This window comes from Macrobrachium rosenbergii, chromosome 12 (assembly GCF_040412425.1).
Source record: "Macrobrachium rosenbergii isolate ZJJX-2024 chromosome 12, ASM4041242v1, whole genome shotgun sequence".
Lineage (NCBI taxonomy): Eukaryota > Metazoa > Arthropoda > Malacostraca > Decapoda > Palaemonidae > Macrobrachium > Macrobrachium rosenbergii.
Genome location: NC_089752.1, coordinates 13,213,202 through 13,237,979, shown reverse-complemented (window position 1 = coordinate 13,237,979; position 24,778 = coordinate 13,213,202). Strand labels below are relative to the sequence as shown.

Here is a 24,778-nt window from a genome sequence, read left to right as displayed (position 1 = left end):
ACTTACACTGTGCCTCTCATAGCTCACTGTAAATAGCAATGAAGATTCTTTGCAGCAATTCTGCCTTTAATTCTCAACCATTCCCTCTGTTCTCTTGCTAACTGACTCTCCAACTACTTCAATTCTACCTCACCCCCCATTTCCCGTTCTTTTTCAGCCCTAGAAATGTATAATAGCATACTATTCCCAACCCTTGAGCTTCCAATGAGGTCATCTGGCCACAATTTTTGGCAAAATTCAGAATAAAGTTTTGAAGCTTTCCTTTTGTTGTCAGCCATTTTAAATATACTACAATAAAGTACAAGTATTCAGCCTGAAAATAACACCATGAAAAATGAATTCAATAGCAATACAAGAAAACCTCTGCTACACTTATCATCAGTCAGTGTGTACTTTGCTATACACACGTTCTCGGGGGATTGAAAATAAACCCTTTGTTAGAGCCCTTACATAATCAAATAAATTGTCACTGATTATGCAATTCCTTGCAGTATATCTCAACTAACAGGTAGCATTGCATGAAAACTCAATTTACAAAACCATCAGTGGCAAATGTTCATAATTATGTAAGATAAATTGCTCGTTACCATGTTCAAATTTCTCAGCTTCAATTGTTAATTCAAGAATTAATTAAATCACCAATCGTAAGATACCAGTCGGTTAAATCTGACTGCAAATAACCTTACATAATCTTCATCTAAGAACTAACATCTAAGAAAAAGAATTTCCCAAAAATTACAAACTTGATTTGGCATTCCTCGAGATACTGTAAAATGAGTTACAAATATAACAAAAAATTAAGAAACAACCAATTTCAGTTTTCCATCCATTTACTATTCTGTTTGAAATACATGAGATTTCTCTAAGTCACTTTTCATTCATGCTGAAATCATCATCGTCGCCTCCAATGCTGCATAATGCAAAGGGCCTTTGTGAATTCTGCTACTCATTTCTTTCCTGTTTATATTCCGCAAATCTCATTCACCTCTAGCCTCCCTTCTCATAGCTCTTAACCTAGTAAGTCTTGAGTTTTCCCACTCTTCTTGTGCCCAAAGGAGCTCAGCAGATACTATCATGTACTATTCTCCTAGGGGTTGTAAAAAGGACATGACCAAGTCATCTCTATCCCCCTTTCATCATTATCTTATCTACATACGGTACTTTCACAATTTCCCTTGCGGTATCATTTCTAACTATCTTGCCATCTGGCTCCTAATATTCTTCTTAAAGCTTTATGCTTAAAGACGAAATCCTATAAGTTTTAATGTAATATCATAACTAAAGTCCACGTAGCAAAACAGATCATACTAGTCTTTTGCAATCAATTTAGCTTGCTCATTGCTTGCTTTGCTTTTTTTAGACTTCTATCCAATTCCAGCTCATGAAAACCTGTACTGGATATCATTGTTTCTAACATTTAAAAGATTTAACTTCATTAATCCTTTCTTTACCTAATGTTATTTCATTCCTTTGCACAAGTCTTTCCTCATTACCTCTGTTTTTCAGACTTATTTTTGAGTTCCATACCTACATCTATTATGCATCCTATCAAGTAAGTTTTGAAAATCTTGTCGAGTGCTGCTGATTACAACAGTATCACCTGAATATTCTATCAGGCTTTTATCATTAGCCCCCACTTACACCTTCTCTTCCATTTCTGACCACTTTTTCATTATTAAATCTATGAGAAGGTCAAACAACAAAGGTGAAATAGCACTTAACGTCTACTTCATTTATGGGTAAATTTGAGTTAGTTTTACATACCATTGTAAATCAAGACCTTCCATAATGCTGGTCAGGGGAACATTGTCAGACACCTTCTCATAATCAACAAAAGCCATCAGAAGGAGATTTCTAAATTTCAAAAGTTGCTGTCCAATATGTATTAACACATATACAGTATTCTGATCCATGCACTTCTACCTTTCATAAAACTAGCTTGTTGATCTCTTAAACTGCTTATCAATTTCTTATCCAGCCTGCCCAGAATAAGCACACTGAACATTTTCACTAAAAAATAAATATGCACAATACCTCTACAGTTATCACATTCAGTCATGTCACATTTCTACGGTACCTTAGCTATGACTTTAACTTTCAATCAACAAGCTTTGCTTCCTTATTACATATTCTGCAAAGCAGTCTAGTTAGTGGACAAGGTGTGACTTTAGCAATTCCTTCTGAATTTTGTCTTTTCCATCCCCTCATCTTCCTTTATTACTGATTCCACTTAAAATACTATGAATTCATTCATAAGTAAATTCAAGTATTCATCAGCTTCTGGTATATTTAACAAATTAACGCCTTGCCCTCATATTTTTTATGACCCCATAAAAATTATCCTCCCAGCATCCTTTCCTCTTCTTCTGATGTTATCACTGATCCATCCCTCCTTTTGATATATATTTTCTTTTTCTTTTCACCCAAGGATATTTCATTAATAAGTCAATGGGGTGCCCTAACACCAATACCACTCCCTGAATGTTGAAATACTATAGCAATAACTACTGCCTTTAGATAACATTTGTTATTTCACTGAAAAATGCATTAGTTGAAGGTATAACAAAAAGTTCAATAAATGTCTCATGTAATGGATCAAAATTAAATTCAAATATCTAACCCACAAAAAATTAATATGATACACAATAATAAAATATGATTTACATTTATCCCTTTATATAAACATACATTTTGTATATTTTATGGTGTAGTTTGCATAAATTAAGTTGACAGTTGAGGAGCAGCTTCAATTCTCATAAATCACAGCAAAGTGTTTGATACATAAGAAAATGATGTTGCTAGGCTTTGAACCTTCTTACAAACCATCAATTTTTGGAATATACTGTAATTTATATGAACGATACTACAAATATACAAAAGAATATCTACAACCAATTAGAGTACTTACCTTATACCAAAAATTGACAGACACCGTGTGGCCAAGATTTGGTAGACTTTCTATATGATGCCACCAATACATAGGTATGTAAAGCACTTCTCCAGGTCCTATAATAGTTTCCCAACCTTGAAGCTGATCAAGCCCAGGAAATTTTTCCAAGTCTGGCATATCAAAGTCTACCTGTTTAAAAAGCAATGTATAATCAGTGCTAACATTTTTCATAAACAACTAGAGACTCATGCATTCATGAGTAAATGACTCCAATAGTATACAAGCTGAATAATACTATGACAGTTGCTAAGTTTATTTAAATGCAGAACCATGAGTAGAATACTCTTTCTCAATTCACATAACCAAAAGGGTTATCAGCCTATGTAAGTACAGTACAGTAGTCTCAAATCACAAGAGGTTTACAATAACAGGATAATTACTTTTCAATGAGAGCCATTGTCAACACTAAGTTAATAACAATGTAGAAAACTACACACAACCTTCATAAATTGTTCCAGCATTTTATAACAAGACTACCAGTCAATAAATGATAAAAAGTATAAAAGAGCACTAGATAAGAATGGTGCCTTTAAAAGAAACATTAAATTTCAAAGCAATATAGTTTTAATATTTCTTAATACATAAGCTCTCATATTGCAAACATATTTACTCATTAAACTTCATATCATTTGTGATGAGGTGAAAATTAAATTTGTTGTGCAAGACTATTTTTTGTATTATTATTTTAAAGGGTTTCTATAGCATTTCTAGAACCACTGAAAATTATAAATTTCTGTGATAATACAAGTATATCTGTAAGAATATCTTAATGGCCGATTCTAATGCACATAATTGCGATAGGAAAACAGAAGCATTATTAGGCAAGGAAAATTGGTATGCTTTGTTGGGTGATACGGCAGCAAGTCCCTTGCCTGATGAATATTTGTACCTTGTTAACTACTTACAATTATGAATAAAAAAATACGGTATATGTTTTTTACAATTATAATTAGAAATCACACACCATAAAAAAATGTCTTAATTATCACTATCAATACAGTAGACTAACAAGACCACTGATCAAACTATTTATTATAACAATTCTCAGGTTATACCATGTACCCCTTATCCAACTTATGTCTGACATATACTTTTTTTTTTTACAAACAATATAGTTGTTATAACCAAAACTATTATCATGTGTAATACACATACCTGTGACTGCCTATCATGTGGATGATATACTGGGTGTGGATACAGGCGCTCATAATGTTCAGGAGCAAATAATATGCACCTCTTCTTCCCAATTAGCTGACAAAAGAAATTTTGTTGCTCATCGTAATGTACTGGTGTAATATTACCTGGGAAGAGAAAATAATTTGTTACACACTCAATTTAAAAAGCATTTAACTATTAAAAATCAGAGAAATTAAAACTTTAATGATGACAGAATATTTCCATCAACACCACCATTCTAGCATAAATTCTCAGAGTAATTCCTTCTAGTTTTTAAAAACGGTACAGTTCATAATAATTTGACTACCATAAATCATGTTTTCTTATAGAGTCAGTTATTGTATTTCCTGGCATCAAAGATGCTCTTACTCAGAGACATACCACAATTTTGACTTGCAAATTTTCAAAACAAAAAATAAACATAAAAATAAGATGACAACACTTTAGCATTCATAGTTCTGATTCAGGTGGTGAGTGCGCACATGTGATTGTTTCAATTCATAAAGTATCGTGGCTTAAGCTGCTGCAGCATTTTGATTATAGTAGTTGTTTTCAGTTCACTTATACAAAATGACTTTGTTTTATATTTTTCAAATAAGCTTTTCTGAAGTTGACATACCGGTGAATTATAAAAATTGAACAGTTTATGAAGTAACATATGGTATAAACTTCTCAGCCTGTTACATCTGAAATTTCCTTGGCCAACAGTCTCAGTGTATGCAAATGGATGGGGCCGGATCTGATATAATATTTTAAGATACTGATAGTATTGGGTGTGCAGTCATACCTTGCGCATTAGCGTTTCTTGATTCGTGAATTCACAGATTCACAAAATTTTCATTGGAACATGATTTCCATCCGTGATTTTTTCACAGAACTGCAAAATTTGCGAAATCCTCAAAAAACCCTCCTGAAGTGTTTATTTTTAATTTTTGAATTTATGAGTTTTCATGCTTTTAAGCGTAAAATCGGTAAGAAAAATTTTGTTATTGAAAATTCTACAGTTTTTTTGGGAAAGTTAAAGACACAAGAAATCAGTTAAGAAATTCCTTTAAAAAACTTCTCTTTCCTATGGAAACATTCCTTTTCTGTAAAGTACTGTACTGTACCTTTGCAAGATGCGATACCCATTCACAAAGTTTATTCCCTTTGGAATTATTAGGAAATACTGTAGTTAATTTACTATTCTGTAATAGTAAATAAATTTTAACGTAAATTCAACACAAAAATTATAAATTTTCTGCTGGTGTTCATAGCAAATGCATACTGTATTGGGATTGGGCAATGGTAGCCAATCACACAGTAGGGTACCAGTTTTCCTTGTTGCTGATTGGCTTGTAGCTCAGTTGCTACATGACGACATGCTATTGGCTGGAACAGTTGGAAGTAGCCAATCACATAGCAGGGTACCAGCTTTTTTCATTGCTGATTGGCTTGTGGCTCGGATGCTTTATTTAATAATATCATTATGCATATGTATTTTTGTTCTCTCTCTCTCTCTTCCTTTCTCGTAGTTAGCGCACACATATTTTTACAATTTATTTCTCTTTATGTCTTTACGTAGTTTTAAACTGATTGAATACCTGTACCCTCTACATATAGTACATACCTTTTCTTTATTTTATTGAATTTTACCTTCGTTATATGGCTTCCTGACATATGAAGTTTACCCAGTTTACCTTCCTAACAATGACAAAGAAAACATCAGTCATTAAGTTTACAGTCCCAGTCATTACTTGGTTTTACCTTACTGTTAGTGCAAAAGAAAATGTCAGCCAATGAATTAGTATAGGGGTAACATAAGTATACCTTATTGTACATGCACTAGTGTGGCAAATACCCATTAGGCAGTACTGTAAGGCAGTTCCTCGGTTAAGGCTGCTCTGACTTACGGAGTTCCGAACTTACAGAGTTTTTTCAAATATATTAATAAGTAATCAGTTCCAGGTTATGGCTGATGTTTTGAAGTTATGGCGCCGTAACTAGGATTCTGAACAGCGTAGAAGTATGCGCTATAACGAGGTGAGAAAACCAGTTCAGGGTTCATTATAAGGATGGGAGACTGGTTTATTACCGGGGCAAAGCTTAAAAACCTGTTTCTTTCCCCAGGCTTACATAAGTCTCTCTCCCTCCCTCTCTCTCTCTCTTATAAATTTTTATCACGATATTCCGAATTACAGCGTTTTTTGACCTACGGCACACCGCTGGAATGGAACCACCACCGTAACCTGGGGACTGCCTACTCTATTTTTACATCAATTATTTACTTCTTTTCTTGAGGGTAATGTATTAAGCTAACTTTGAAATGAAATTAAAGCACTTAGGGAGCATGTTTTGGGTCATATTTTTTAAACTCTAAAAATTAGCATTTATTAGCACTTTTAGTGACTTGTACCAAACATTCGCGATTCCTCCTGATCCACGATGTGTTCTGGAACCTAACCTTGTGAATGATTGATATATCACTGCAGTCTTAGGCAGTGACTTGTTTTATTATGAGAAACAGCAAACAGTACAGCATTAGCAATATGGGATAACATTTTAATACAGAGTTAAAGGATTTTGACAAAGGAAAAATCTATTTCTGGAGAGGGGCCCGTGTCACCCGGTGAAATAGTCCATTCAGCACTTATTTCTAGGTAATTCCGTTGCTAGATACCAGAGAAAAGCTAAATGAAATGCTGGAGTTACTACTTCCCAGAGCGAGCCCACTAGATGGAGTCGTATGGAAAAGGGTGAACTACAAAACACGGAACCTTATCCTATAGAGACTTAATGTCAAAGTCCCAACGAGGGGGTGCCGATACAAGCCCATGCACTACTCAAGCGACTGAATACAAGGCAACACTAAATGATTCCATGTTAGCACCACTCACTAGAATGAAGTTTAACAAGGGAGGGAGAGAATGAAAAATAGAGTAAGATATCGGGCTCTTCTCTCCAGAAATAGATTTTTCCTTTGTCAAAATCCTTTTCTGGATCGTCCCGTAATACCCCGTGAAATAGTAACAGAGAAATAAACATCATTCTTATGCTATTAAAGACTTCAAATAGAAACGTTGAAAACTAGAGAATTTACCCTGAACATAAGTAAGGTCCTCTAAGTTCATGTAATGAAAATAATGTGGGTGGTCACTGCCTAAGATCATGAGCTAGAACAGCACCTGAATAGGCTTGTATTAAGAAAAATACTCCTGCCTAATAGCTTAGACCTAATGACAGTGCCCCCTTTAAAGGGAGGACCTGAGCAAATTGCGAGGTCCTGTCTAAAAAAGCCTGCAAGAAGAAAACTGACACAGAAACAGACCTTGTAAAAGGGGAGGCTTTCTACAGACCACCTAAAAATGAGGACCTTTCAATTGTAGAGAGAAAGTTAGGGTGAGGAATTCACAACACTGGCCTCTGATGAGGAAACTAAACTGATTGGTTCCACCAGACAAAACCAAACTGATTGGTTCCGCCAGACAGGGCAGACAGTACAGGAAAACTAACACTAGAAGCTGCTGATTAAAATTTTGGGACTTCCTTAACAAGGAAAAAGATAAGAACGATGATTGTTGCCACTGGTTAACCCGATACATTACTCAAAGACCAGGGAAAACCGAATGTGGGACGGAGTACTGTTCTTAGACGAACACAGACCTTAGGGATGAAAGTTAAGGGGCCTGTGAGTCTGGTTCCAATAAAAACACTTTGCTCGAGGCCGCGGTCGACTGTACTGTGAAGCTTGAAAACTATGTGAAGAGGCATACTTAACTGCAGAACCATACTGCAGTAGAGTAGGGATCCCTTAACTGATTTCAGGAAAACAGAAATAACAGGACCAATATCAGTTTCCCTCCCTAAACTGTGTAAGATTCACAAAGACCACAAAGCCAGGACATCAGAGTTTGAGTGGGTTACCCAGCTGAGTTTATACCAGACGTGACAGCTTGATAGTTTGTGGCTGAATTGGGTTGCAAACTGACCTACTTCCAGGCCCAGGAAAAGGTCACAAGACCATTCTGAATGACGCCCGCCTAAGGACTATTCCGACACCAGGGAGGCCCTGGATAGGGAAAAAGCAGTGACCTTGACCCCGATGGTATGGGTGGTAGACAGAAGCACCTGCGCCTGTTGGTTGGTGGAGAAGAATGAACCATAACCTGAACGAAGCAATTCGAAAGTCCAAAACCACTTGTTTAGGCTTAATTATTGTTGTTTTGTTCAGAACCAGCCTAAAAGGAAACTCCTTTGGGGGAAGAAGTTTCCAAGAACAGGAAGACTGTCACCGCCCTCCAAAGCGTTGATATGGAACTGCTGAACGTGACCGACTAAGTACCATGTACTTCATTGGGCCAAAAAATATCCACCTCACCCGCCCAGAGAGGTAACGGTGTGGAATACTGAGGCCGGAGGGGAAAGCTGGAGAGGAACTGGCCGGTAAGCACTTGACAGTTGTGCGAGGGGGAGGCCACTATTCAAGCAGGAGGAATCAAGGGAGACACGCCCCTGACTCCACCATACCCGGTCATAAACTCCAGCTTTGACTTCAGAAGGAGAACCGTCACTAAAGCAAACTGGAGAAAACCCAGGACCTTTTCTTGGGCACGGGGAGAGGTATGCTTGAGATGATGAAATGATAAGATGCCCTTGTTATCTCTTTCCACTTCCACTGGATTCATAACCACGTGAAGGTTACCCTCCTGAATCAGGTGGGATTCCTTCCCTGGTTACTTAGAAGCCCAAAGACTCTAGAAACCGATTATAATGACCGGGGCCCTCAGGCAATTCCCGACGCTGGGTGCCCAAATGAGCCAGGCAACTAGATATGCAGTTAGCATAGCCTCCTAATCACCGGAGCTGTTGAACTACGGTGTGCATTTAAACTGGCAAAGACTCTGGAGCCGTGATTGAGGAGGGCATGAACCTGAAGGGGCACGCCTGCTCCCGAGTCTGAATCCCAGAAGGATAGGACCTTTCTGCAACCAAGATGTGAAAGGGAAGCATCGGAAAGGTCTATAGAAGTGGTTACGGCTCCCACGGCGCAGTAGGATCCGAACCCACAAGACTGTAAGCAACCGAGACTTGCGCAAGAATAAGGGAAAACAAACGGGACACGCCCGGAAAAATTTTCCAGTGGAAGGGAACTTCTAGGCAGATTGAAAAAGCCTGACAGGCCATTCGCAAAGACCCCCAGAACTCTGGCGGAGGTTGACTGAACCTGATTGGGGGGAACAACAGTCCAGCTCCCCCGGGCCCTGATAACTATACTCTGGGCCCAGGAACTGAAGTTCCAGTGGCCCCGAAAATGGTACAGCCTCCCACCCATATGAGAAATACTACAGGGAGGGAGGCTTGATTGCCTCCCGTGAAGCGAATGCCTTCCCAAATTCTCGGAGAGGAGTAGGATGCATCCTGCTCCTATGATAACCCTGAGGGTCAGAGCCTCTGGCCAAATGTCTAGTGAAAATTCTTTCCTTAGGTTTTGGTATGAAGCAAAGAAAACTCTGGCGGTGGCACGTGGGAGGCAGAGACACACAGGGGGGCGATACAAGGGGCTGATGTGTTGGCTGAACCCGCACACATCGAGGTGGAGGCTGGGAGTGAGCTGACGGCTGTCTAGGGGCAGAGACCTGAAGCGCCTGCACACCGCTGAGCAGGGGCTCTTGAACCATATGAACTTCTTGCGGACTTGGGACAGGTCCGGCAAGATCAGGCCGTTTCTGCTCGTAGGGTAGACACCCCATGAGAACGGAGGCTCTGGGTAACAATAGTAGCCCAAGGCGGGCAGAATAACGCCCACCTGGGGAAAAGATTAATTCTCAGGTGAAACTGTTCATAAGATTCTTCAGCTCAAAGGCGGAACGGGCAAGCCTGACTTACACCTGTTTCAGCTTCCCAAAATTGACTCGGAAGCTTTAGGAGCTGTACGCTGAAGAAATTAGAAGCGTAGTCGGGGTTAGAAGATTCACTGTGAATGTATCTGTGATATCTGTCTCCGAAATGCCTCAGCGATACATTTTCAAACAAGCCTGTTGGATAAGAGGGGCTACGTGGAGCACAAGGGGTAAGAAACAGGGCTCCCAAAGAGAGCACGGTAAGACCCCACAGCTGGCGTGAACTTGGAATTTTCGCCTGCCACTCCATTAGAGTCCTCAGGGAGACGACATGTGTCCAGCCCTAGCTGAGGGGGCTCACTTATGGATCCTGCCAGACAGATGCCATGCTCGTTCTGACAGTCTGGTAAAACCCGGATAAGAGGATACCAGACCGGAAGGAAGAAATGCCCTTCCACCAACCTCCGTGTGCCCCCGACAGGAGGGTGCCTTCATGCTGGGAAGCATAAAGGAAGGCACCAAGATTCCCCAGACTGGAGGGAAAAGAGGTGGAGATGTCCGAACGATGGAATTTCCGAACGGGAGCAGGACTTAACAGGTGATCCATTGACAATGAGTCTTGAGATTGATCTCTTGGGATTTAAGCTCCTGGGAAAGGGAAGGCATGGACCATGACGTAGAAGTTAGTTTAATAGGGTTGACAATGACCCTCATAACGAGCTCCTTATAAGGAGACCCGAAAGAGTTATCCAACAAAGGAAGGAGGGGGTAACCGCCTTGCTTTGCTTGGGCCGTGTCCTTCCCAGAAGACGAGGCCAAACTGCGAGATGGCACCGGATTAGAGATCCGAGGCGCCCTGAGGGGGCCCCGAGCGGGGTCTTCTTGGTTTAAAAAGGGTGGTCTTTTTTATTTTACTTACTTCACCTTAGGGACGGTAGACCAGGAACCGTCGAAAAGCGGGATGAGAAGGAAACGAATCCCCCTAAAGGAAAAGTTTGCCTCACCTAATTCCGGAGCTAGCGTAAAAGGTTTCTCTCAATTATTCCCAAGACCTACTTATCGCTCCGGGCGATGTTCACAGGTCCGAAGCGAGACAGAAGGCCGCAGCGTCTTCAGAAAAAACTCTCCGTAAACAATTAACTTGAAGCTAAGAGTTACGAGACTTGCGGCCGGCCTCCAGGAGGGGGAAAAATTAGGACCCCAGACACGGGAGGAACAACTATCAATAAGTTATATAAGACGGAGTTTGGCGAAGGAAAAACCGATGAGGTGTATATGAAACCTACCAATTTACCGAATCTCGCCCGGAAACGGAGTTTGGCGGAGGAAATCGATAGGCGTATATGAAACCTACCGAACCATCGAGAATCTCGCCGGAGAGAGCCCAAACACCGAAAGATTAACTATTAATAAGCCACAAGAGGCGGGAGAACCGATAGGTTTATATGAAACCTACCGAATTAACAAGAATCCCGCCCGAGACGGAGTTGAAAGAACGACTATTAATAAGCCACATAAGGTGGAGCTTGGCGGAGTAAAACCAACAGGTGTATATGAAACCTACGGATTCATCAGGTAGCCTGCTCGGGAGAGCATAGCGCATAACGCCACCTGCCGGGTGCCAAACGACTAATAATAAGCCAAAGGAGGCGGCGTTTGGCGGGCGATAAATCCCACGGATTCATCAAGTAGCCTGCTCGGAGAGAGCATAGCGTGCTTAACAACCTTCGAGTCAAGAATAAGTCACATGAGGCGAGTTTGGCGGAGACGAAACCGACAGGTATATATAAAACCCACGGGTTCATCAAGAAGCCTGCTCGAGGAGAGCATGGCGTGCTTCATAACCTTCCGTGCCAAACTATAAATCCAAAACAGACTGCACCGGAATGGGAGCTATAGACTCCCGTGACCGCTGGTTTGTTGTAGGATAGCGGAGCATTCCTGCACTTGACAAAACCAGCCGAAAACGTATGATAAAGGGCATGCTGGAACGGATGCCGGAGCAGAGTACCCGTAGCAGCTATAGCCTAGTCAGACCAGGAAACCCCGGAGAAAACCGGGCTAACAGGACAAAACTCATAGACATAAAACAGAGTCAACGGAACATTCGACGTTATGTCTGAACAAAATGTGGAAGGTTATGAACTGTTCGGAAGTGGCGCACTCCGAGGCCAGGAGAGGAAAACCCGGAGGAGGATATCCTGAAGCAGTGATAGCGGTGGGGAATAAACGCCGCGACCGCTAAACACTAAAACCGCCCGTAGCAGTAAGCAAGGAGAGCGCCCAACAAGATAACGAAACACCGAACAGGTAGTAGCAAAAGGAGGAACGCAAGAAAGTAAATAAAGCAGAAGACAGTTGGGTGGAGAACGCTTAACTGGCCTCGTATGAGATCCCAACAGTGAGGTGCGAACATGTAGGAAGCACCAGAGAGGAAATAGTCGACGTAAAGGAAGGGGAAGGATAGGCCAGGAGGTTGATAACCCAAAGCAGCGACCAGGGGTGGGACAGCACTCCCGGGCCAGAGATTCTCATAGATCCCCGCTATGTAAGCTGTGTTTGCACGACAAGAGCGAGAGAAAAAAGAGGAAGGGCAAAAACCTCATGGCCAGGAGAGCAAAGAAAGATAAAAGGAGTGTGAACAGAGTGGGGAGGCACTCCTGGTCACCTCCAGGTCAGGTGGAGTGCCAACTCCAGACACACAATCAAGGACAATCAATCAATGCAGAGGGAGGATTTAGGCTCGACATAAAATAAGGATAATTGCTCTCAAGCCTTGGAAAGTTAACAAACTTTGAAAACAAACCAAGGGGAGAGAGAGAGCAAAGGATAAAAGGGAGAGAAGGGACTCTCGAAACCACAAAATAACATATATATAGTCGGTAAAAGAAATATGAACAGGAGTGGGGAGAGCACTCCCGGTCACCATTGGTAAGCAACCCAAAGAAGGATTGAACTAAGATAGGCTACGCAGATAAGCCTCGCTATTCCAGCTTAACTTATTAGGAACATTAGCCTAAGTGAAAAGCCAGAAACAGGGAGAGGGTGGACGTAGGCAATATATCCAAGTCAAAACCAAACAAAGGAAGCACCAGACATAAAACACACATGTACAGAACGAGATCACCCGACATGAAAAAACTCATACGTACAGATCGATGATCGTCCCCTTAACTAATTTTTCCCGAAGGGAAAAAGTGTTACAGCCAACCACTAGGCTAACCTAACTGAGGGGTGATGCAAAGGAAGGAAGCCTAGGAGAGGGTAAAGGCTAACCAATAACTCAAAAAAAATCATAATAAAACAAAATTGTCTATAAGGTACATGTAGGAGGAAAGGCAGGCCCAACACAACATGGGCGTGAAGGGACATGGCGATCTCAGTTAAAGAAAGTATCCCAAATTAACAAAATTCAAAAGCATCCAAGCACAAGGTCAAAAATTAAATGTAACAATGAAAATCATGTTCCCATACACTTAGAGAAGTGAGTCTAAAACAAGCCAAATAAGACCAAAATAAAAGCGAATAGGCGAGGGGAACCACGTAGCCTAAACAACAAGACAGCACTTGACCAGGATGGGAACACAAAATTCACAAAATAAACAAAATCATGAAAACAAAGTAAAAACCATAACAGTACCAATGAAAATAAGATCCCCAAAGGCAAGAAGTGAGTGACAAAATAAAGCATAATAAGGCCATGATAATAAGCGAGATAAAGGGGAAGCTCGTAGCCTAAACGGCTCAACAACATTTCTCGTAATGAAGCCACGATAAAGCGAATGGGCCCGAGGGGGTAGCTCGTAACCTAAACGCTAAACATCACTCCCGTGAATGAAGCCATGATAAAGGCGAATGGGATGGGTAGCTCGTAGCCTAAATGCTAAACATCACTTCAGTAATAAAATCACTCTCGTAATGAAGCCATGATAAAAAGCGAATGGGCCGAGGGGGTAGCTAAGTAACCTAAACGCTAAACAGCACTTTCGTAGTAAATGGGTACAGAACAAACAAAATTAATCAAACCCACTAAAGTTAGGGATCATTACTGGTAAAACATCCCAAATAAAAAGGGATACAAATAAAAACACAAAACAAAAATGTGATCCAATACCAAGAGAGGTCAAGAGATGACGTAAGAGGAGATCGAGGCGGGCGTTATAAATTCCTTTTTAATTATTAAACTAAAGGAAAATAAGAAGCCTCAATCGCCTAAAAACAACAAAACACTGGTACTCAAGTAATTGAAGAAGAACCTTGCAAGGATGCCATAAAAAAAAAAAAACCAAAATAGAGCACAAAATAAGGATCACAAACGAAATTACGTGTGAACGAAAAACGTGCTAAAATGGAATGCGACTAGTGTTGCCTTGTATTCAGTCCATGAGTAGTGCATGGGCTTGTATCGGCACCTCTCGTTGGGACTTTTGACATTGGGAATCTCTATAGGATAAGGTTCCGTGTTTTGTAGTTCACCCTTTTCCATACACGACTCCATCTAGTGGAGCTCGCTCTGGGGGTAGTAACTCCAGCATTTCATTTAGCTTTCTCTGGTATCTAGCAACGGAATTACCTAGAAATAAGTGCTGAATGGACTATTTCACCGGGTGACACGGGACCCCGATCCAGAAATAACTGGTTAAAACATGGCATAAACATGATATCTCAAACATAACAAAATAAAAATTGAATACAATAAATATTAAAATTTGTAAAAATTTATTTCTTCAAAACTTGAATGAAAATTTTTGCCCACTGTTATCAAGTGTAAAAAGTTGTGTGTGAATTTCTGAAGAAACTATCACTAAAAATGTAATATATTATAAAATTTCCATTTTGATTAAGATATTTTTCTCTTATAAGATTTACCACTAAGTCCTTTTAACATACCACAATTTTACTTTTTTCAGCTAAGTTTCTTAAAGTGAAGGTCATTTGAGAGCAGCAAAAATACCAGTACGTAATACTGATATACATCCAAGTTACTACTCATCCATTAACTCCACCATAATCTGCTCAAATGGGAACGAATCTTTGTGACTGTATATTTTTTTACTGTACATTTGTTTATTTAATACTTTAACTAGAAATAAATACATATACACTTCATTCAGAGGTCATATAAAAACATTCTGATTACGGTCTAGCAAAGATAATCTTCCTCTGGGGTTAGGTTTAGCTGATGAAAAACATAATCTTTAGGATACTATGATGCACAGTGACTTTGACACAGGGGAATATGTTAAATACTTGTACCATGAAATGAATGAAATGAACATTGTTTCATATAAATACTACAGTCATCCTTACATCAAAATAAATTGTCTCATTCATACAACTTGGCTAACCCTGTTGTTTACTTCTGAGACTTACTTCAAGTAACCATCTAAGTATTATAAGAACAGAGGCCAAGTGCTGGGACCTCTGAGGTCATTCAGTGTTGAATGGGAAATTGAGAGTAGAAAAGTCTGGAAGGTGTAACAGGATGAAAACCTCACAGTTGCACTATGAAACAATTGTTAGGAGAGGGTGGATAGCAAGATGGAAGAAAGAGAATATGAATGGAGATACAGTAAAAGGAATGAAAGGGGTTGCAGATAGGGGCCGAAGGGATGCTGCAAAGAACCTTGAGTAATACTTATTCTAAATGTTATAAAAGCCACCTTGTTTCTTTTCCTTTCATGTGTTAATTGTGCCACAAAAGTTGAACTCTATACTTCATCTATGAAATTATATAAAATAGCTCCCTGATGTTTTCTTGTCAAATTAATTGATATGAATTTACTTACTTATTTTGTGTCCCCCAACTATCATCATTAACTCATGGAGTGCACAATTATTCTTCAGAAATACAAGAATCCCCATAACTGCAGGTTTTCTGAGAATCAAAGCATAATTTTCTCACAGACAACAATACAAACTCAGACCTCATGAATGACTCCTTATTTTATTCTGTTATCAAGATAGCCTAAGTTGTTATTTACAACTCATAATATAAATTATTATTATAATGATTTAACAACTGATGAATCCTAGGGACCAAAACATAATGATATTAACCCTTAAACGCTGAGCCTCTATTTACAAAAACGTCTCCCGTATGCCGGTGGCGTTTTAGCTAGCCTTGAAGCAGAAAAAGTTTTTTCAAAAATCACAGCATGCTTAGTTTTTAAGATTAAGAGTTCATTTTGGCTCCTTTTTTCTCATTGCCTGACGTTTAAGTAGTATAAAACCATCAGAAATGAAAAAATATCATTATCATATATAAATATTGGAATATATGACAGCGAAAAAAAAAACTCGTATATAATTGTATACAAATCGCGCTGTAAGCAAAATGGTTAAAGCTAATGAGTTAATTTTTTTAGTTGTATTGTACACTAAATTGCGATGACTTTAGTATATAACAGATTGTAAAACGATTAAACAACACACAGAAAATATTATACAAAATGATGCATGAATTAAACGCGATGCGGACGTAAAAAAAAGTTTTCAAAAAATTCACCATAAATCGAAATATTGTGCTAGAGACTTTCCAATTGTTTCAAAATGAAGAAATTGATTGAATATTACTAGACTGCCAGTTTTAGCTTACAATTACATTTTTACCATTTCGATCGAGTTAAAGTTGACCGAAGGTTGATTTTTTTCAATTATCGTTATTTATATGAAAATTATTTCAAAAATGGTAAGCTAAAAGCATGATTTATTTTTTGTTGTATTCTACATGAAATTGCGCACATTTTGATGTATAACACTTTATGTAACGAATAATATAAAACGGCGAAAAAATTACGACAAGGTGACTCAAGAAATGCTAGGATTTTTAGCGGAGTTTTATTGCGGCGGATGGAAGGAAAAGTTTTTTTAAAAATTCACCATAAATCGAAATATTGTGCCAGAGACTTTCTGTTTGTTGCAAAATGAAGGTAAAGTTGATTGTTACTAGAATGCAAGAATTTTGGCTTACAACTGCGTTTTCGAGCATTTCGATCGGTTAAAGTTGACGAAGGTTGATTTTTTTCAATTTATCGTTATTTATATGAAATTATTTCAAAAATGGTAAAAGCTAAAAAGCATGATTTATTTTTGTATTCTACATGAAATTGCGCACATTTTGATGTATAACACTTTATGTAACGAATAATATAAAACGGCGAAAAAAGTACGACAATGTGACTCAAGAAATGCTAGGATATTTTGCAGAGCAAAGGAAAAAGTTTTTTTCAAAAATTCACCATAAATCGAAATATTGTGCTGGAGACTTTCCGTTTGTTGCAGAATAAAGGTAAATGATTGATTGTTACTAGAATGTAAGAATTTTGGCTTACGATTGCGTTTTGAGCATTTTGGTCGAGTCAAAATTGACCGAATGTTAAAATTTTGTCAGTTATCGTGATTTAAATGAAAATATTTCAAAACTGTTAAAGCTAAAAGAATGATTTATTTTTGTTGTATTCTACATGAAATTGTGCACATTTTGATGTATAACATTTTATGTAACGAATAATATAAAATGGCGAAAAATTACGACAAGGTGACTCAGAAATGCCAGGTTTTCAGCGAAGGAAAAGTTTTTTTTTTTTCAAATTTATGGATGCCCTCAGGACACCCGATGCTTCTAGGGGTCATAAAAGGCACGGGATGGTCCTTGGTCGCCTTCCGTCACGTGGGCAAACAACACGGCGCTGAAGCTGGGTCACTTTTGGCTGCTGGGTCCTTCTCCAGCATCCCAGTCTAAAACTCGTCTCACACGCTCACTACCGACAGGCAGTATCCGCCTTTCACGGTCCTGGACGACTTTGAGACATCTCTGCAAACGTCCTGTTGCAGCACAAATACGCAAACACTCGCCAAAGTTCTGCAAAACACGGATCGTCAAAAAATCGCTCTGCGCACGGTCCGACACTGATGCTGTCTGGTGCGAGAAGGAGGAATTCGGCGCGCATGCGCGTCTGGGTGGATTTTTTATAAACAAAACAACAGCTTGATCGTGAACTCCAGCATCCCTCCAAGGCGCGTGATTTAAAAAAAACCTTCGCAAACTAGGCCTATAATTATTTTCGAATATTTAAAAAAGCATTTTTAGTCGACGTATGGTACGTCCACTTGACATCCAACAGACAATTTTCGTCAACGTATGGTACGTCCATTAGGCGATTAAGGGTTAATGTACTCAATCTCTGTAATATGTCTGACTGAATGCGCCAGCTTTCCAACCATATATGTATGATCTTCAATCAAGTGTTCATAAGTATATTTCTGTCTGTGAACAAACACATGCTTGAATTTAATCCCTTTCTCGACCCGTCAGAGGTCGGGAGCTACATTGCAGCTTGCACGAGCTATTGACCTGTGTGAAAGTTTTGTAAATAAATCTGTAAATAATCTCCATATCTTACTCGTACCTCGCCTCACATTGGTGACCCCAGAGAGATGCCCGACCAATCCAGCAGCAACAATCCCAACATCGTCAATGAAAACCTCGAAGCCGTCTCCTGTAGTATCCATGTGTATGGGCCTACACACCCCTACAAACAAAATCTCCTTTACCCCTCAATGACTAACCCGCGAGAGAAACCATGCAGTTGAGAGAAACACAACTTCTCTCGTACGTCTTTTGTACATATATCTCCATTGTCATTATTGTCACGATCTATGTATTATTACCACTGTATGTATTGTTATGCCAGCTTTCCAACCATATATGTATGATCTTCAGTCAAATGTTCTGTATCAGTTTGGATCTATATTTCTGTCTGTGAACAAACACAGATGCTTGAATTTAATCCGTTTCTCAACCTGTCAGAGGTCAGGAGCTACATTGCGGCTCGCACGAGCTACTGACCGGTGTGAAAGTTTTGTAAATAAATCTGTAAACTGTAATCTCCTTATCTTACTCATACCTCGCCACACAAATCCATGAAACTCAAATACCTGTAAGAGGATGGACTTATATCTTTTCAAGGCAGAAACTGACAGCTTCTTGAATCAAAGAAGAAAAAGAGTTAAATCTGAAATCACTGGACTAGTGGAGGCACCTAGATCAATACTCATTTCACAGCACCAGCTACAGAACTGGCTCCATTTGGCCTTGGCCTGGATGAAGATGTCTGTTAATGTCCTACAAGATTCTGAGATGGCTGCAGATGCCTCTCACAAAAACCCTATACCTATAAGGCCTTCCTAGATAACCTTCAAACATGAAGCTGAAGTACAGTATCATGAAGTTGTTATATAAACTCAAGAGAGTAACTATCAGTTCATGGAAAAGTTTCAGGTCAGAAGACACAAGGAATTGCTTAACATGACCAAAAGGTCCATGAATCACTTCTGCTGTGGTCAGGCTAATGTTCTTTACCTACACCCACACAAAGATGTCTACTAACAGTCACAGGTTTTGTGCCAATCTGATTCCTTGAGTTAGCCACCTTCATCTTGATGTTGGTCATCCTCCAAAAGGAACGCTCTCCTGATCTTGTCCTCTATTCAGCAAACCAATGCTACTTCCATGGCAATATCCATACCAGGTATATAACTCAGAAAGACAGTAGGTCTGACTTCTTCCGGTCCTTAGTACTGTCACAGCAGATACAATAAGTTATATTTTGTTGTAATTCTGATTCTGCAGTTGTCATCTGCAGCCAGTCATCCACATACAAAGTCTTAGGCTGTTCAGATGCAAAAATGCTCCTAATGGTGCCAAGGTCCAGGTAAACCCCTGCATAGCAACAGCCACGATGTAACACAGGGCTCAAAATGCCAGACTGTAACACAGGACTCAAAATTGGAATACCTTCCCTGACCAAAAAAAAAATGGAAGGTACTTTCTCAAAGATGGATAGATTTTGATGCAAAAGTATAAATACTCAAGGTCCAATGATAGACTGTCACAGACTCCATCATCTTCATCCTGAAGCAGGTTTGCAATACAAATTATTTACAAGTTTTGCGACAATTTTGTCGCTCACAGGTCAATAAAAGTGACGAATAAAATTGTCAATAGACCAATCTAAAAATTTTTTTTAGCAATAACACTTCAGGATATGTTTATTTAGACATCAAATAGTCCAAAACTGTCATTAACTCAATTTTGTTTATTCTTTTAACCTTTAATGCGAAGCCCTATTTTCAGAAACGTCTCCCGTATGCCGGCATTTGAGGAAGGTAGCTACCGAAGCAGAAAAAGTTTTTCAAAAATCACAGCGTAGTTTTCAAGATTAGAGTTCATTTTGGCTCCTTTTTTCTCATTGCCTGAAGTTTAGTATGCAACCATCATCAGAAATAAAAAAATATCATTATCATATATAAATATTGGAATATATGACATGAAGAAAAAACAATTATATAATTGTATACAAATCGCTGTAATGAAAAGCGGTTGAAACTAATGAGTTAATTTTTTTAGTTGTATTGTACACTAATTGCGATGATTTTGGTATATAACAGATTGTAAAACGATTAAAAGCAACAGAGAAAATATTATCACAAAATGATACATGAATTAAGTAACGTGCGGACGTAAAAAAAGTTTTTTAAAAATTCACCAAAAATCAAAATATTGTGCTAGAGACTTTCCAATTGTGCCAAAATGAAGAAATTGATTGAATATTACTAGACTGTAAGTTTTTTTAGCTTACGATTGCATTTTGAACCATTTCGATCGAGTTAAAGTTGACGAAAGGTTGATTTATTTCTATTTATCGTTATTTGATGCATAAATATAAAAACTGTGAAAGAGCTAAAGGAATGATATATTTTTATTGTATTCTACATGAAATTGCACACATTTTGATGTATAACACTTTATGTAACGAATAATATGAAACGGCGAAAAAATTACGGCAGCTGATTTAAGAAATGACAGGATTTTCAGCGGAGTCCTTGTGACTGACGAAGGAAAATTTTTTTTCAAAAAATTCACCAAAAATCTACATATTGTGCTACAGACTTTCTGTTTGTTGCAAAATGAACGTAAATGATTGATTGTTACTCGAATGTAATAATTATGGCTTACGGATGCGTTTTTCGATCATTTCGGTCGAGTCAAAGTTGACCGAAGGTTAAAATTTTGTCAGTTAATCGTGATTTAATAGCAAAAATATTTAAAACTGTGAAGAGCTAAAGGAATGACATATTTTTGTTGTATTCTACATGAAATTTCGCACATTTTGATGTATAACACTTTTATGTAACAAATAATATGAAACGGCGAAAAATTACAGTGTAAGCTAATAAGAAATGCTAGGATTTTCAGCGAGTACTGTAGCAAGAGCGAAGGAAAATTTTTTTAAAAAATTCACCAAAATCTAAATAATGTGCTAGAGACTTTCGTTTGTTGCAAAATGAACGTAAATGATTGATTGTTACTCGAATGTAATAATTATGAAACTTACAGATGCGTTTTTGATCATTTCGGTCGAATCAAAGTTGACGAATGTTAAAAATTTAATCTCGATTATCGTGATTTTGTGAAAATATTAAAAACTGTGAAACCTAAGCTAAAGGAATGAAATATTTTTGTTGTATTCTACATGAAATTGCACACATTTTGATGTATAACACTTTATGTAACGAATAATATGAAACGGCGAAAAAAATTACGGTAAGCTGGCGCAAGAAATGCTAGGATTTTCAGCCGAAGATGGGGCGTGAAGGAAAATGTTTTTTTTTAAATTCACCAAAAATCTAAATAATGTGCTAGAGACTTTCCGTTTTTTGTTGCAAAATGAAGGTAAATGATTGATTGTTACTCGAATGTAATAATTGCTTAAACTACGGAGGCGTTTTTCGATCATTTGGTCGAATCAAATTTGACGAATGTTAAAATTTTGTCAGTTATCGTGATTTCGATGTAAATATTAAAAAACTGTGAAGAGCTAAAGGAATGATATATTTTTTGTTGTATTCTACATGAAATTGCACACATTTTGATGTATAACACTTTATGTAACGAATAATATGAAACGACGAAAAAATTACGGCAAGCTGATGCAAGAAATGGCAGGATTTTCAGCGGAGTTCGCGCGGGGAGCGGAGGAAAATTTTTTCAAAAATTCACCAAAATTCTAAATATTGTGCTAGAGACTTTCCGTTTGTTGCAAAATGAAGGTAAATGATTGATTGTTACTCGAATGTAATAATTATGAAAACTTACGGATGCGTTTTTCAGTCATTTGGTCGAGTCAAATTTGACCGAATGTTAAAATTTTTGTCAGTTATCGTGATTCGATGTAAATATTAAAACACTGTGAAGAGCTAAAGGAATGACATATTTTGTGTTGTATTCTACATGAAATTGCGCACATTTTGATGTATAACACTTTACATAACGAATAATATGAAACAATGAAAAATTACAGCAAGCTGGCTAAGAAATGACAGGATTTTCAGCGGAGTTGGCGTGCGGAGCGGAGGAAAAATTTTTTCAAAAAATTCACCAAAATTCTAAATATTGTGCTAGAGACTTTCCGTTTGTTGCAAAAATGAAGGTAAATGATTGATTGTTACTCGAATGTAATAATTATGAAAACTACGGATGCGTTTTTCGATCATTTCGCTCGAGTCAAATTGACCGAATGTTAAAATTCACTTTGGATGCTGGGTCCTTCTCCAGCATCCCAGTCTAAACTCGCCTCACAAGCTCACTTCCGACAGGCAGTATGCGCCTTTCACGGTCCTGACGCCTTTGTGACATCTCTGCAAACGTTCTGTTGCAGCCGAATGCGCTGACACTCATAAAAGTTCAACAAAACATGTCTGTGTCAAAATATCGCTCCCGCTAGGTGCTGCTCTGATGCGAGATGGAAATTGGCCCATGCGCATCTGGGTGACGGTCAGAAACAAAACAACAGCTGGATCCGTGAACTCCCAGCATCCGCCCGAGCTGGTTTGAAATCTTCCGCCAAACTAGGCCTACAATTATTTTTCCGCGAATATTTAAAAAAGCATTTTCAGTCGACATTTGCAACGTCCACTCGGCATTCGACAGACAATTTTGGACGACGTTTAAAACGTCCAACAGGCATTTAAGGGTTAAATTCAAAGATTGATGTGCCCCTTAACTTTCTTACCAAGGGACTTCACATTACGTCAACTACCTTTCCTGCACCAGTAAGGTATCCTCTGCCTCTCTTCTGCCCTAGTTGCTGTCAGACTTTTCCCAAACTCCTTGACTACACTCTCAGAAAACAGGAATGGGTCCAGTAAGTCTGACACCATAAGGTCTTGATGCTGATAGATGTGGGAGATTCTTCATTGTCACATCCTCCAATTTTTAAATCACTGTAGCCAGAAGATAAGACAGCCATCCTGTGAAGAATCAATGCCAAGCCAGGTGACATCACCATCCTTCTGGTTTTGGCAATGTCCCACAATGACTTGACTCTATCTGTTAGCAATGTACTTATTCCCCCCCCTAAACCCATTCCTGACACCTGGACATGGCCAGGAACTCCGATAAAACAACTCTAGCACGCTGATCTATGCCACAGAGTAACAGGGGAGGAAAAGAAAAAAGCTGGAACTTGCTTTGCAATCCCTTCTATAGCAGGCAATAAAAATGAGAATGGAAGCCATCGGTTTACCATATTACTGGCTAATTCCATGTTCCCCCATACACAGCTTGACAACTGCAACAATGTCCAACATGGCAGCTGCTTGTGGCAGGTCATAAATCCAAGCTAGTGGAGTCATCTAGTAACTCTGCAGCTAATACTTCTTCCTTGGAATTCTCTCTTAATGTCTGGAGATCTCGCACACATAGTCAAGGACCAATGAGAAGGAGGCCTCACCTTACACAGCTATGGTTGCTGCAGATACCTTTTATTTATTTGCTCAATGAGCACCAAGCAGTGGTCCTTGGTTGAGTCAAAGTACTGTTAAGATGAAGAAATTACTTTCATCATTTATTCAGCAGCGAGACAAGAAACAAATGAATGAAATCTGGGCTACAAGGTCAGAGCTGGAGCCAGGAATAACACAGCAAGATAAAATTACCAATAAACTGCATAATGAATAATAAAAATTAGGATAATGTTGAAAAATAACAATCCTACACGCAAACTGGGGAATTATGGATAGGGTTATTAAAAGCACTGCAAAATACCAGTGGTTCTAAGAAGACTACCATGCTTGTTTGTTGAACAAAAGGACTGAGTCTGAAACCTTCATCGAGACAGAGAATATAGGCAAGTATGACTGATGGGTTGTTATGAAATGAATTAAAATACTTCTCACAATAATTAATCATATACCTTACATATAGCTAGCAAAATTATAATGTATAGTTCAACAGAAAAGGAAATATGTCTAAGGAGAGTATATGCCACCATCCCTTTTAGCAAAGATTCACTATTTTGATCATAAACCTATAAATCTATGTTGAAGGTATGGGAAGAGTTATATTTACAATAATGTTAAAGGACATGATTCCCAGTGTAACATGGTGTATTTCCCTATCACTAATCTGAATTTCTCAGGGGAAATCATTGTTTTTATTATCATTACTGTATATTTCCCCTAAAAGGACATCTTTATGGCCTTGCATGACATGTTTCAAGTTAACAGAAAAAAGGCCTGTGAATCCAGTCTTCAAAAGGTTTCAAGTCTCTTTCCTAAACTGAGCCAGTGTTTGTATGGCATGATTATGATTAAAAAAAACAGAATTACACAGTGTGGTTATGTTCAATGAAAAAAGAAATATAGTCATGTTTTATGTTGACAGCAGTGATGGTTATTGTTAAAGATACAGTATTCTAAGAGTAATTCTGGTTTATTATATTATAATTTACCTCCATCTTGCTTAGTTTTAGTCCTCAGATCCCTACAC

The 24,778-nt window shown here is 38.6% G+C and overlaps 1 protein-coding gene across 2 annotated transcripts in view; it reads right to left on the bottom strand.

Annotated features, from left to right (window-relative positions):
• Window positions 1-24,778, bottom strand: part of LOC136844397 (hypoxia-inducible factor 1-alpha inhibitor-like) — a 76,786-nt gene that overhangs the window by 7,735 nt on the left and 44,273 nt on the right. For both annotated transcript variants that reach the window (XM_067113529.1, XM_067113530.1), the window contains exons 4-5: window positions 4,106-4,251; window positions 2,909-3,079 (exon numbers count right to left, since the gene is read on the bottom strand). In XM_067113529.1, the coding sequence (XP_066969630.1) occupies window positions 2,909-3,079; window positions 4,106-4,251 (317 nt within the window). The remainder of the gene's footprint in view (window positions 1-2,908; window positions 3,080-4,105; window positions 4,252-24,778) is intronic.